General features: G+C 40.2%; 2 protein-coding genes across 4 annotated transcripts in view; both read left to right on the forward strand.

Moving 5' to 3' along the window:
- kmt2a (lysine (K)-specific methyltransferase 2A) overlaps positions 1-2080 on the forward strand; it is a 31701-nt gene extending 29621 nt beyond the window's left edge. For all 3 annotated transcript variants that reach the window (XM_026316824.2, XM_026316843.2, XM_026316834.2), the window contains exons 29-34: positions 330-404; positions 556-730; positions 1089-1196; positions 1319-1399; positions 1547-1676; positions 1777-2080. In XM_026316824.2, coding sequence (XP_026172609.1) covers positions 330-404; positions 556-730; positions 1089-1196; positions 1319-1399; positions 1547-1676; positions 1777-2052 — 845 coding nt within the window. In that variant the 3' untranslated portion in view covers positions 2053-2080. The remainder of the gene's footprint in view (positions 1-329; positions 405-555; positions 731-1088; positions 1197-1318; positions 1400-1546; positions 1677-1776) is intronic.
- Positions 2052-13491, forward strand: c1qtnf5 (C1q and TNF related 5). Its single transcript, XM_026312695.2, has 4 exons — positions 2052-2135; positions 9135-9250; positions 12229-12473; positions 12547-13491. The coding sequence occupies exons 1-4, from the start codon at positions 2052-2054 to the stop codon at positions 13065-13067; spliced, it is 966 nt and encodes a 321-aa protein (XP_026168480.2). The 3' UTR covers positions 13068-13491.
- Positions 13492-15103: the final 1612 nt, after the last annotated feature.

Consider the following 15103-nt stretch of genomic DNA (forward strand, 5'->3'; position numbering starts at 1 on the left):
CAGAGGAAACAACTTCACTTGCATCATATTAGTTAAATTTGTTTAAAGGGCAGCTCAGTATCTGAGACATGACACCCCCTTCCTCCCCCTTTCTGTCTCTCACTGTAAAATAAAGGCAAAATAGCCATACAATAAAAACAAACAGGCCCAAAATCCTGATTGCACGAAGCATGAGAGCAAATACATTTGACAAAAAACTAAAACTAAATCTGTGCGAGTATAAGAACTAGGAAGTGTAATATAAATATTAGGACAGTCAGGTGTTTGTGTGTGAAACACTGTGCATGAAATATTGAGTTGCCTTGTCCAAATGTCTTGTCCCTCTACAGAGGCTTGGAAGTCCCTGACTGATAAAGTGAAGGAAGCTCGCGCCAATGCACGACTCAAAGAGCTGTCCTTTGAAGGTGAAGCACCACTGTACATTACTGTACATCAAAATAAGAAAGATGATCAGACATGCTGTTTTTTTAGATGTGTTTCCTAGTGTCCCCTGTGGGCTAATATTTATCTTAATGTTGCTAAAAATGACTCATTATGAATCTCCATGCTTCCCAGGGGTGAATGCACTGAGGATGCTGGGAGTCGTCCACGAGGCAGTGGTTTTCCTGCTGGAACAGTTGTACGGCTCCAGACACTGTCGGAGCTATCGTTTCCGCTTCCACAAACCAGAGGAAACCAATGAACCTCCCATCAACCCCCACGGATCGGCGCGTGCAGAGATCCATCACAGGTTAGGAATGGACCTACACATACACGCATCTCTAGAACATTGTATTGTGTAGTGAGTACCAAGACTGTTCTTCCATCACGAGGCCAGGATGTATGGAGAACAGGCTGCTATTACTTATGTTTCTAGGTCTTATGTTTCAAACTGCACTGAACTTATTTTTATTGTATGTACTGCATGTGATTCACATTGTTTATAAACAATGCAGGAAATGTTATATCCAAGACTTTCTTTGTCTCTAATAGTCCTTATTGTTAATTGATCTTTAATGCAGCTTGTCATTACCTGGTCTGGGATAGGATTTCTGTAGGTCTGTAAAATAGTTTCTTTCTGACTGCTGTCTGTTCCACCTGTCTTCCAGGAGGTCTGTATTTGATATGTTCAATTTCTTGGCCTCAAAACACCGCCAGCCTCCTGAGTACAGGCCGCAGGAAGATGATGATGAGGAAGGGCAGCTCAGGACTGCCAGGTCTGTAACAACACACACAAATCTCTATTTTGTTCTTACAGGAAATACAGTCTGTTCAAAAAAAATCAGTATCATATCTTACCTTGTTTTCATAGCATTTCTGTCTCATGCTGTCATTGCAGGCGTACCTCCATGGAGCTGCCACTGACTGTGAGATTCAAACAGCTCAAGGCCACCTCTAAAGAAACTGTCGGGGTGTACAGGTTAGACCAGTCTGTTTGTTCATATTCTTTACATCAACAACAAGACACCAGCTAAATTTATTGGTTTAACAAAATCTTTGTAAACGAAGGGATTAAAACGATCAATTGGTCAGTTAAATGACTGTGATTCCCTCTGTCCCTTTGCAGGTCTCCTATTCATGGCCGAGGTCTGTTCTGCAAGAAAACCATTGATGCTGGCGAGATGGTCATTGAATACTCTGGAAATGTCATTCGGTCTGTGCTCACTGATAAACGGGAGAAGTACTATGATGGAAAGGTGAGGTCTTTGGAATGAACAGTGAATTTAACATTAGTTTGTTGTTTAATTCACTTGGCTAAGTGTTTTTTGTTTTTTGTTTTTTTGTCTGTTCCAAAAGGGGATTGGCTGTTACATGTTTCGCATTGATGACTATGAGGTGGTTGATGCTACGGTGCATGGCAACGCTGCCCGCTTCATCAACCACTCTTGTGAACCCAACTGCTACTCCCGCGTCATCACTGTGGACGGCCAGAAGCACATTGTCATCTTTGCCTCTCGCCGCATCTACTGTGGAGAGGAGCTCACCTACGACTACAAGTTCCCGATTGAGGATGCCAGCAACAAGCTGCTCTGCAACTGCGGTGCAAAGAAGTGTCGCAAGTTTCTCAACTGATGCCCAAATCTAAACAATTTGTAGACGACTGCAGGTCTGTCGAGCAGCAGTGCCACAATGATCAGCAGACACTCATGCTGGAGGTTTGTTGTGGCTTTATGCTGTTTTTTTTTTTTTTGTTTGTTTTTGTTTTTTTTTCTGGGCCTGGTCCACATAGGATCAGAGCTGTCAGCAGGGCAGGAGCTCTGTCAGTGTTTCTGCTGCTGGTGCTGGCAAAACACGGCAGAAACTGTGGTTGTGTGTTGTACTGATTATGCAGAAAGGGCAATTTTGGAGGAGGGGCCATTTGTGGAAATTCCAACTGATTGTGCCTCCTTTTTGTCTCATTTATATTTGGCATGGGAAGTTTCACCTTAGGGGGTGACTTATGAAACGGTTTGAGCCTTCACAGCATTGCAATATGATAACGTTATCCCTTCATAATTTTTTACGTTGGTCCATCCTCCTTAATTTTCTAAAAGTATGTTATGGTCCTCTAATCCTGAGATGTGAAGATAGAAGAAAAAAAAAATCAAAGAACTTGGTTCCATTTTACACCAAAGTGCAATTTGTTGAAGGGACTTGGAACATCAATTTTACTAGAGTAAAAAAATTAGGAACTTGTTAGATTTTTTTTTTTTTTTTTTAACCTCAGCATCAGCTGTTATTGATGCACAACTCCCTGACTGAATGTGTCCTGATGCCTTCAGAGCTGCTGTGATTTGCTGAAACCTTCCCCTAACCAGGCTTTTTCAAAAGCTTGATGGTGTGTACATTCGACACTGTAAGTAGAAGCTGTTTGTGTGGCGCAGCTTGATAAGAGCTGTACAGGGAGAAACACTAGGGGGAGCAGTGGCCCTTTCTGTGGCCACTGCTCCCCCTAGTGTTTCTCATGGGTCAGAGGAAAAAAAAAAAGGTAAAAGGGGGTAGAAATGTAGTTTTGTTGGGGGAGGGAAGAAAGTATTTTTGGTCTTTCATGTAAAGGATGTTATCAGAGGTTGATACCATCCGTTGTACTTAAATAGTCTTTTAGTCTGACAGCTTGGTAGCTACATAGACATGATATTGATGGGAATAAGTGTCTGGCCTGAGAGAGCGAGGCAGCTAGAGATTCTGGTGGACTGACAGTCAAGGGACTGGAGAACCCTACTGATGTGCTTTAGTAGACATTTGTATTATAGATTTTTGGAGCTGTGATCTGGAAACAGCAGTGGATCTTACAGAAATACACAGATGTGTTGCAAGTTTGTGCATGCCGTTGTTATACCAGCCTTGTTTTTGGCAATTATATAAGCTCTTACTTTTGAATCATTTTCCAAATTACAGCAGCAAAGAGAACCAAACGTCACACTCGCAAATTGGGTTTTCACACAGCTTGTTTTCCTCTTGGCCTGTGGTGAAAACCATTAATACAGATTTTTTTTTTTTTTTTTTTTTAAATGTTTTCTCTTAATTCTTGTCTGTTTTCTGTCTTTTTATTATGGACAGGGATATCATGTTTGCTTTTTAAAAAAATGTAAATAATGTATATTTTTCTACAAAAAGACTTAAAAAGCACTCACTAGTGAATAGCACTTAATTATGGTATTTATATTTTTTAAAATCATATTTATTTTATTGCCATTTTTTGTAGGAAATAGAGGTTTACAAACACTAATGCTTGGTCTCTGTGTTTTGTATTTCGCTGCCTTTTGAAATTTCTTTTTGTCATAATTTTGTTTTTGTTTTTTTTTTTTTCTTCATTAATTTGTAGCCTGAATGTTTTCTTTGATTCCAAAGACTGACGCTGGTCTGTGGCTTGGTCCCATTTTAACTCAGTCCACCAGTAGCTCTTTATCAATCCTGGGCCGTTTGGTCTGAGCTGACAGCTTTTCTTCTTTGTTCCAAGTTTCTAGCTGGCAGCATGGCATTCGTGAACAATTATTATGCACTTGGGAGAGTTTAGCCTTATTGTCTCATCTCTGCACCACATCACACAGAGAATCAAGTCCACTTACAGGCTGCTACCACAGTCTTATCAAATTGGTCTGTTTGTATTTTTTCTTGTCACTAATCAGCCATGATTTGACAAGCTTACATACAGTTGGCGACATATGAAGCATTGACATGAGTAAAATCCAACCCGTCAGTTCATAGGGTTTGTTCCTCTGCAGACTTGGTCTTTACTCAAGAGGTGCCTTCATTTTAATGCCACCAGCAGCATCTGTCATATCGCTGCTGAGCCACTTCATCCTGGCGACCACTCATCAGTGCTCACCAGCATTTGAAAATCACTTTTTATTCTTTGATTCAGTGTCCTCATGGTTTGCCTTAGTTGGAAATGAGCATGCCTCTTCTCCCTTACAAGCCTTTGTGTCCTGAACCGAATATTTAATTAGACTGTTGAGACTGACTGGTTCCACGATGTGACTGAGGTCAGTTACTTTGTTTTTGTCCCTTTTAATTAATTTATTGTTGTTCGCCGTTCATGTTGACTTTGTTGTGAGCTGAAACAAAAATATGACCCACACATGGTTTGCACTTTAGCTGTGACACAGGCACTGAATAGACATAGGAAATCTCAGCTCTTTCTCCAGACAGACAATGCAACTCCAATGCTGAAACCACAAGCACAGATATTAATTGAGAATACTTTGAGTTTGTGCATTAGGTCCTCAGTTCAGTCAACCTAGAACTGGTCTTGATGACTCCTGAAGGTGGTGTTTGAGACTCTAGCAAAGTGCACTTGACTCTTTTTTTTTTTTTTTTTTTTTTTTTTTTTTTGCCACATAGTGAAGGCAGGGACCACGCCAGCAGCCCTTTCCTTCCTGAAGGTGCAGTGTGTACAAACCTTGGCTGCGCTTTTCCATTTTAGGCACGAGATCAGGTCCCTTCTGGTCTCGAGGCCCCTCCAGCTTGACTGACAAGCCAGCCTTGGGGTCATACTGCTGCAGCTACACTGGGCTTGCTGGGTTCTGCTGCTAAGGTCAACAATGAATGTATATTCCTCCTTCACATCACCAGACTTGTGATGATGTTGATACTGTGTCAGCTGCATTTGTTTTCAGTTCTTGACTTGTCAACACCCCCGGTAGCTCTGGAAGATGTGTAGATGTGACCTCAGACTGGGGGGCGGGTAGCAGCAGTTTCATTTCAGCACTGGGAATAATACTGACATGTGAACAGCAGTGGCATTTCTGTCTGTAGGTCAAGAGGTTTTTATTGGGATAGTTCAAACAGTTCATGCTAGCGTCAGTGACAACACGTTCGCTGATGCCAAGGGCTCTGTCTACGACTCACTGCGAGATCCACTTCTGCATTTTCAGGATCAGAAGGTTCAGCAACCAATAAGTCATTTATTTCACAGTTTTAAACAACAACATATATACGATAAGGAAATGGTCTCTGTTGTTTCTTTGGACTTCATTTTACCACGCCACACCAGTGGCCCTTCTCCGTCATTACCTGTAATTATAGTATAAATACATAACAATATTATACGGAAACATGCATAGTAATTTCTTGTACTTTAGTATCTATACAATATATGGTATGGACAGACAAACTTAGTTACAGTAGCAAAACAGCAGATTTATAATGGTTAATAGCAATGTTTCAATGTACTCTATAATGGTTTTGTGTTACAGTACTATCAGATGAAACTAACGTGCATCATTCTTTTGTATATTGATATCCAGTACCAATTTTGCTGTGCCTGTGAGTGTTCCTTCGCCAGCAAGGAGCATTGCAGTTTTTCTTCTGTTATTTTCTTTCTGGAAAGGAATGGTTTTTATGTGATGAGAAATGTAAGTGTATTAATGTGGTTGTGAACTTCTTGAGGTCAGCCATTTTGTGTTTTGTTTTGTTTTGTTTTATTTTATTTTATTTTTTTTTTCCCGATTGTTGTAGTGAATGTTTTTTTTTTTTGTTTGTTTTTTCTTTGTGTTTTAACAGGGACTTTTTAGACGGCTTACTTGATGTGGTATAAATTAAAGAGTTTGGTTTGTGGAGACTGATCAGGAGTTTTAAAGATCACCCCCCCAAAATGGCTGTTTTTCATTTTGGAAACCTCGCATGTCTCCCTGATCACCTCTCTCTGTCCTCCGAAGCTTTGGTTGTACTTATCATGTACTGTTTTTATAGTAAGTCACAATGCTGAAATAATGCTGATGTTTAAAACATTTAATTTATTTATTTTATGCAACATCCACCCTGGATTGTTCTTTTACAAGTCGTGTTTTCTGAGCGGTTGGATGAGTACTCAACACGTATTTGTAATTTTCTAATTGTTTCTTGTGTATAGAAGTTATCAGCCTTGGATGGATTGTGGTGTTGCAGAGGGAGCAGGTGTAGGACGTGCTAATAGAGGGATCATGGCTCATAAACAGGCTTGTTTTCTTCTGCCTTGAATATACCTTTGTCTTATCAATATTCCTCTAGCTCTCTGTAATAACGGTATTCATGAGTTCACCAGTCACATTTTCTCCCGTCTTGACAGTGTTCATCACACACATCAACGAAATGAAGGAAAACCACCACAGTGAAAATAAACCACAAACTACTTGGTTGAATGTATAATTAGGAAACAAAGTTGTACATATGTGTAAAAAGAAAAGTTTCTAATCATGTTTATTTTCTATGCACTTTTTTATTTAAGTGATAGTTTAAATAATAAACATGTCTCCTTTACTTCTTTGTGCGTCTTGACTGGTGCACTGATTGAGTGTGTGTGTGTGTGTGTGTGTGTTGGGGGGGGGGTTTCAACATCCTTATCAGTAGAGAGGGTTTGTTCTTAAGTCCAACAGGAATGTTTTTTAAAATATCTCCGCTCCCATGAGAATTGATCAAACTCTACTGATAACATTTGGTTGATATCAAAAGATCCAGCTACTAAATGGTCTTTGATAATGTGGTGTGTTTACTTCTGTGACCGTTCAGACTCATTAGTCTGACGTCGGAGCAGAACATATTTACAGTTAGTTTTTAATTTGTACAATTTGTGGGTTTTATGAAATTACATTGTAAAGTAATTTTGTGAATATTTACAAGAGCAAAGAAACTTTCTAGCTTTCAGTTTGAAGGAAAAGATGAGAAAGAAACAGCTGTTAGGCTGATATGAAAAGTCTTCACAGCTTTGACAACACAAATTCATAGACAGCACCTACAAGATTATCCAAACAACTCATTTCTGGAGGAAGGTTTGTACCTACTAAAAACAAGAGCATCCTTTAGTTGTCTGAGCATTTACTTTGATCAATAATTGGAGTATTACTGTAAACCGTCTTTGCTGCAGTGCTGTGGTGGTTCTTTGTCACATTTACCTCCTCCTGAAGATGCAAACCATAAAGACAGAAACTGCCATCATGTCTCTTTCATTTTTTTTTTTTAGACTATATTCACTCTAGCATGTGTTACATATCAGTGGATATCCTTTTTTATTAAATACTGTACACAGTCATAGTACAGTACAGAGTACTATGTAGTACTGTACTGTACAGAGTATGGTGAATTGTATCTGGATGCAGTAATAAGTTTTTTTTTAACTTCAAATCTGAGCTTTGTTCGCCACCAGGGACAGATGTTCTGGGAAATAAGAGCATCATCTCACATCTGTGTGCACAGCTTTGCATATTATTGTTTTTACTGCGACAGATCAGTTTCTGAAACGCAGCCAGAGTTCAGTCCTGAACTAAACCCATGGGTTATTTCTCTGCTTTAACTTCACCACTCATTAAAAATGAGTTCACACTACTCATTTGCCATATGATCCAAATTAGCAGTATACAGTCCAGGCAGTTTATGGATTCTTACAGGAAATTAGCGTAGCAGGTCCAGAATGTGCTGATCCTGGCACTGCTAATTAAAAACATGTCTTAACTCTGCTGTGTTTCTCCGCAGTTATAGCTCACCGCCTCCACGGGAGCCTGGACAAACCTCCCCTCTCAGCAGCCTGAGAACTGAAATTCAAAGGAAAAGGGAGATCCCTCCCACCCAGACATCACAGCCCCATAAACCCAGTGTTTTAGTGCTGAAACACTCAGCAGACCCATGAGTACAGTCAGACTTTCACTACAGTAAAATACTTCATTCATGAACTGAAGGAGCCCACTTTCACAATCAGTGTGTAACTGAAGCGATAACAATGACTGCTTGAAACAGTTTCATAAATCAGTTTTGTTTTAAATCAAAAGAAGCAGAGAAATATATGGAAAACAGGCCTGTATTTCCACCACTGCTGGAAAAAACCTCAACAGTTCTCAAAAAGCTGGTCCATGGTTCAGCCTAAGTTCAGGCCCTTGTACTGAACTAAACAGATTCCTGTAAGGCTTCGCCCTGTTTATTTACTGTTTTGTCCCACACTGATTAACTCAATGGACCATGGTCTTCAATCTCCAGTTTTGGCACAGGTCTGGTCCGTTTGGAGTCACTGCTGCATGACACCGGGGAGAAACATGTTTGTGTTCGCCCAAACACAAGGGAACTGTTGGAGCTTTAACCAACTCATGTTTAGCTTCCTTGCCAAAAACACATTAAGAGCTCCTGCTTTATCACGTTAATGCTGCCACTAAAGGATTACAGGGAAAAGAGGATTACTGTCAGAGAGTCTTGCTTGAGTGGAAGGCTGATATTAGTAGGATGGAGCAAACTGCTTCATCTTGCAGGCGTATAATGAAAATCACAGTGTAGAAGGAAAATGTGAACGTAGGTTGATGACTGTATTTGCCTCTCTTCACATTTCTTTACAAAAACTGGTGTTTTTCTGTAATAAAGTGAAGAGGATGGCTCATTTTCAGCTGCAGTTCATTGTGGTGACATTTGCCTTCTTGCTGACCACAGCCCTCTGAACTCTCTGTGGTTGGACAGTTTCCTCAAACAGTGTTATGCAATCTACCAAACATTCCTCCATTTATCATCCTCCCTTAACTTTTCTCATCCCCCAAACCCTTCCTTTCATGCTGATTTTAAAACTTTTTTTTTTGTTATTTTCATATTTCTGTTTTATTTGTACTGGATTACCATCAAATATTTCTCTGTATCCTCCCTGTTTGCTGTCCTCCCACCCAGGTCCCTCCTCTCCCACCCACCCCAGTTTCTAATTGGATTTCATTACCATTTCCTTTCAGTTTTTCCCAGCCAGACTCTGGTTGGGAGGGAAAACTTTTGCTGGATTCCCCTCAACATCCACAAACATCAGCGGTAGCAGCAGCAGCAGCTCCCAAAGACTGCACTACATCACCTGGTAAGTTTGTTGTTGTTGTTTTTTTTTTGTTTTTTTCCTTTTTGTGCCTGTTCAGTATTTTAGTTTGAGGAACACACTGAATCCTGCAGGGCTGAGATGGGTTTGATTGATTTAGTGTTGAGAACAGAAGTACTGGTTGCATCATTGGGCATTATATACATTACACAGAAAACAGTAGTGAAAGGGGTTTTCAGATCCTTCACTGCAGTAAAAGTAGCAATGTAACTGTTTAATAATACTCTGTCACATGTGAAAAACCTGCATTCAAAACATTAAGTAAACATACAGAAGTATTACGAACATTATGGACATGAGGTATCAAAAGGGGAGATGCTCATTATGTGCATAATCCATGTTACATCTAGTGGTGGAGTATTCATTGGAAAAAAATACTAATGCTACACTGTGAACTAAAAGCCCTGCGTGCCAGTGAACTTTCTTTATAGATGAATCTAATAACTATTTGCTTGTATTTACAACAAAGCACCATAATTTATAAGCTCCTCATATTCTATAAAGTGACATTTATACAGTATATACTGTAAATGTTACAGTACTTTCCACTAGTAGAAAAAACTAAATAAATAAATGCGCAGTTTTGTTTTTTACAGTCTGATACTCAGTTACAGTAAATGTGGAAAAAGATCCGTGCACTTCAGCTGGTCTGAAGGCCACATGCCAAACCTTACAAAGAAATCAGATCTTTGAACTGCCTGTAAATGTTAATGGAAATCATCCAGGCGGTAAAGTGGAATCACTCTTTTTTTGTGACTGACGGAATCTAAATAGTTTCAGTCAGTTGGTCTTCACCTGATAACAAAAATAAAATTATAGCAGTCCACGAAAAACAAACGTCCTGAAAGCATTTGAAAAAACAGCCTGAGTAGAAGCATCATGCCTCCAGTCAACAGTGTGTAGTACAGTAAACACTGTAGTTCACATGTAACTGGGCTACAAACAGTGAGTTCTTCTTCAGTGCTTTTATTGAAAACATTCATGTTTCTAGTCTCCTGAAGGCTACTGAGTGTTCACTCTCCAATATTTGTCCTGTCTTTGGCTCTGCCCTCCTGCCAGGAATGCTGACATGCAATTCTCTCTATCTCCGCCTTTTTCTTAATGTTTCTTTCTTTTCTATCAGTCTTTTTTAGACCCCCCTTCCCCTTTTTGTCTCTCAGTCTGCAGCTGTTGTGGATATAAGAGCTCAAAATGCAGAAAGATGCCAAAAGCTTTAACTTTTCTCACCAGCCACACACCAGAAACAGAAAGTTAGCCTCACTATAACACAAAGTTGGAGTCCCTGGGAAGTTATTACTGTGAGCCAGCTGTAAATCCAAGTGTTCAGTCCATCAGTTTGCAGAGAGGACCAAACAGGGCGATGGTGCAGACAAGCTGGAGCCTTGTACAAAAAATCTCCTGCAGGAAAAAATAGCAACACCGGGAACAATGATGCTGTAATACAATGACACTTATAAATACCAGATTTTGCACAACTCAAAAGGAGAAATTCCGTCCCACCTACTTGTCCTTGCACAGCTGTCTGAAGTCTAAGGCTCGTCATGTTCACATAGAGACAGGAAACAGAGACAGTGAGAGAAGAAAATATGAAGATTAACCTTCTAATTTTTAGGTGTGACTGTGGTTTCTGACTTGGCTGTCTGGTATTCAGAGTCTCATCTGTCATTTATAAGAAACATCTGTGTAGAAACCAAGAGCGGTTTGTTTAGTGATTATGAATAATCTGTGCTGAATCAGTAGCTGGGGACACTTTATTATTTTCAACCTCTTGAACATCACATGAAGATCTTTAGACCTCATGTTTATTCACAAGCATTTCTGATCTTAAACACCAGTAGTTTGTGATGTAAAACAGCTTTTTGAGTGTTACTGATGTTTTAATCACTGTGCTCTGGCATCACGGATGATGGTTGCACGTAAAATATTCTGTGCATGTGTAGGTGGTCGTCACACTGCAACAATCTCAGCCAAGCAGCAACATATAGATGTTGTTCAGTCAGCCCTGCCTGGCAGATGGAAATGTCACTGCTTTGCTAATTGAAATAGCTGGGAGCTCAGTGTGTAGATTGTTTTGTCAGTATTTCCCCTTTAGCTTGTTTTTTTGCACCTGTGTTCTTTTTTTTTCTATGTGTCCACCCGACCTTTAATTTTCTTGTCTTTTTTTTTTTCCTCCCATCACTTCCTTCCACATGCCTTCCCTGAAACAGAGCATGTTGTTCTCGGGCTCATGACTCTCAGTTGAACCATCTGTGCCAAAAACCGCACCTGTGTTAATAAACACGAGCCATCCACGTGCGTGCCGTCTAAAGTCTGCACTCACAAAGAGATTCCAATCTATTTTCTAAAGACGTCTACCTGAGTGGAGAGGAGCACAGTTAAATTGTCATCTGCTCTAAATTTGCTGGTTATTTCCTGACAGTGTTGGCAGTACTGGAAGTTAAGGAATGATGCCAGCTCAGTAATGTAATATGTTTATTTCAGTTTTACTTTTTCATTAAGCCAAATGAAAAATGGACTAGAAAAACATAATAGAGTGCAATAAGTCATATTTTTTTTTCTGGGAATACAATACAATGAAATATGTTTAAAATACACTAATAAATTCTGGTTAGTTAAAAAGATGCTGTGTCTTTTGTGCATTGTTACAGTTTGGGGACTAAAACTCAGTGTAGCATTATCCTGCAGGTTTGAATCTTATTTTAAAACATTTCTTACAGTCTGTTTATACATGCTGCAATTTGTGCCCTCCCTGCTTTTGTAATTTGATGATGTTTGATTTGAAGTGATGTTTACAGTGGCGATTGTGGTGCACTCTTGTTTATTCATGATCACTGTTATGCCATAGTGTGTGTCCAGTTCTGACTCCTCCACAGGTTTGTTTGCAAACCATAAAGTTTCCGCACATACTTTCCTTTATCTGTGTTAGCCCTGAACTCTTTGTGTGTTTCTTTTTTCTCTTTCAGCCGTGATACTGCAATGACCTCACTCAGGCTGCTGCCCCTGTTGCACTCCCTCCTCATCCTACAAGTCCATCTTTCCAACCAGTTAGAAGACAACAAAATCCCTCCCAGTCTGTGTACTGGTCACCCTGGTACCCCAGGCTCTCCTGGAGTCCATGGTAGCCCTGGTCAACCAGGGAGAGATGGGAGGGATGGAAGGGATGCTGCACCGGGGGAGAAGGGAGAAAAGGGGGACAGGGGAGACCATGGTACTTTATTTTTGTTTATTTGAGTGTGTGTATTGTAACAGTGCTGGGTGTTCATGTCTGCGCTTCTGCCCAGGTGAGACTGGAGTGCGAGGCTTGACTGGGGACAAAGGTGACTCAGGAGAGAAAGGGGAGAGGGGACAGCCAGGAGAGTGTGCTGTGGCCCCCAAATCAGCCTTCAGCGCCAAACTATCCGAAGGCCGTGCTCTACCACTCACTGTAGGCGATGCGGTCCGCTTCGACAAGATCTTGCTGAACGAACAGGGGGACTATAACACAGAGACGGGACGCTTCACCTGCAGAGTCCCTGGTGTCTACTACTTTGTCGTCCACTCCACAGTCTACCGTTCCAGCCTGCAATTTGACCTGATGAAAAACGGACACACAGTGGCATCTTATTTTCAGTTTCATGGAAATTGGCCCAAACCGGCGTCTCTGTCAGGCGGCTCCTTGCTCCACCTTATTCCTGGGGACCAGGTGTGGGTCCAGATGGCTCTGTCAGAGTACAATGGATTTTACTCCAGCACCAAGACAGACAGCACCTTCACTGGCTTCCTGGTGTACTCAGACTGGAAAAACTCTGCTGTGTTTGCATGACATGTGCCTATGAACAAAACCAAATTATATTACACTTTGGGAATTGAACCACAACCTATTTTCCGCTGTTTTAATTAACTAATTGAGATATTCTGGAATAAGGCACATGAATAGGCTGTGGTACGGCTGTAATTTGCATAATAAGTAAAAACCATACCAGACAATGTAACTTGAATGGCACATACTGTGCTGGTGAAGGATGAGGTACATGCACTGACTTGTTTGCTCAGTGTCTGTTTTTCAGTTACAGCCTTTAAACTGTTGTGACAGTTAATTCTTGTAACAGATGTAGTGACAACGGCCTCCGGCCAACTCCAGGCCACAGATTCAAACAGCTTTCATGCTATTATTGCACCATGATTCACAAAAATCTCTGTACAGCAAACACCAAACACAAATAAAACATTGTAGTTTCTAAACCACACAGGACTGATGAATTTCTGGCTACAAAGACCACTTCATACTACAAGAGTGACAAATGCCCTTCATACGGGGCTGTTAAACTACTTGTTCAGTTTTATTATGTACATGTTTGTGTGATTTCATTTTTAAAATATTCATATTAAAACTAAAGTATCGACATTTTTAAGCAAGTCTGATGTTCAGTGTTTAGTGATATTGCACTATTAATAATACAGATGTATTGATTTGTAAGTGACATTTTACAGCATCAGCTATTTGACGTGAAGCAAGTTGTAAATGCTTCATATACAGTGAGATGTTAAGGGTCAGGCTTCTCTGGAGGATTAGAAGATTAGAGATCTAAAGATGATTAATGAGGCAGAAAAGAAGAAAAAGCTCAATTATTTTGTTTTTTGTTTTTTTTTCTTGTATAATTTTACCTACTTGGGAATCAGATTGTTATTTAAATGAAGCCATCTGGGATGTTTAGATCTCACTGATGTTAATAAACTCCAACACTCAGTTCTTTGGTTTTTATTCCCAGAGGCAAAGACTGAGAACTACCAAACTAAATAGTCTGCCATAAAGAAAAAAATCTGGAAAATGTTCCTTTCCACTGGGTTCTCACTGTTTACCTCTGCCTAACGAGTTCACCAAATGCTGCAAGTACCTTGACAGACTCACAAGCTACAGTTCAAACGCAGTGAGTTGGTTGATGTTTTCTCTCTCCTCCTGCCACTGATGATAGCTTAAAACAAAAAGAACATGTATTATTTTTCATTTTATTGAGCTGAGTCTCTCCTACTTGTTTATTTTGGAGAGCAAGCACTGACAGTACCAGAACCCCGGGTGAGGCTGTGTGTGCCTGTCAAATACACTGCCTCAGACATGAGGAAATGTTATTTTCCCTTCACTCCCTGAGACTCCTACACATGATTAAGCTCTAAATATACCCTCATAACTTTCCCCTCTAGGGTAGAAAGAGAGGAGCAGGGGAGTTAATCAATCTTCCCTTGGCATCAATCAGTTATTTCCATTAATTCACGGCCTGTAAATCATTCTCAGACTCCTTGAAGCTGAGGGCCAGGCAGACAGTGACATCACTCCATGAAATCCAGAGGTGGGGTTTTGGTGAAGCAAAGAAGCTAACATCTGGATTAAAATGTAAGCCTGGATTCTGATCTGATTTATGTTTATTGAGACAATATCATAATCAGAATGATGAAATATGTTTTATAGACTTTTTAAGGAATAAAAACTTTATTATAATGACAAAAACAGACTAGATGTTTAGGGCCATTATAAAAATATTTTGTGAGTATCGACTTTATCCTGACTATAAAGTCAAAATTCAAAAGATTTTATAGAGGTGCTACTCCTCTGGACATTTCCAGACATGGAGACACAAAAATTATGTTACTACATTCTTATTTTGTTGTCTTCTTATGTATCAGCTCCTTCAGTCACATGACCCCAAACCCCAAGTTGCTCCTGGTGATTGAGCCATCGGTGTGTGAGTGGGTAAATGATTGTATGGTGCCAGTGTGACTTATACAGTGAGAGTTGAAGAGGATCAAGGTTTTCTTCAGGGCGTACACATCACCAGCACAGTATAAAGCAGTCAACTGAAGACC

Source organism: Mastacembelus armatus, chromosome 13 (assembly GCF_900324485.2).
Source record: "Mastacembelus armatus chromosome 13, fMasArm1.2, whole genome shotgun sequence".
In the NCBI taxonomy this organism is placed as follows: domain Eukaryota; kingdom Metazoa; phylum Chordata; class Actinopteri; order Synbranchiformes; family Mastacembelidae; genus Mastacembelus; species Mastacembelus armatus.

Coding starts and splice junctions, on each gene's coding strand:
- c1qtnf5 (XM_026312695.2), top strand. CDS start 2,052: ATGCCCAAATCTAAACAATTTGTAGACGACTGCAGGTCTGTCGAGCAG. Junction 2,136..9,134: donor AGCAGACACTCATGCTGGAG/GTTTGTTGTGGC, acceptor ATTTCCTTTCAG/TTTTTCCCAGCCAGACTCTG. Junction 9,251..12,228: donor AGACTGCACTACATCACCTG/GTAAGTTTGTTG, acceptor TTTCTCTTTCAG/CCGTGATACTGCAATGACCT.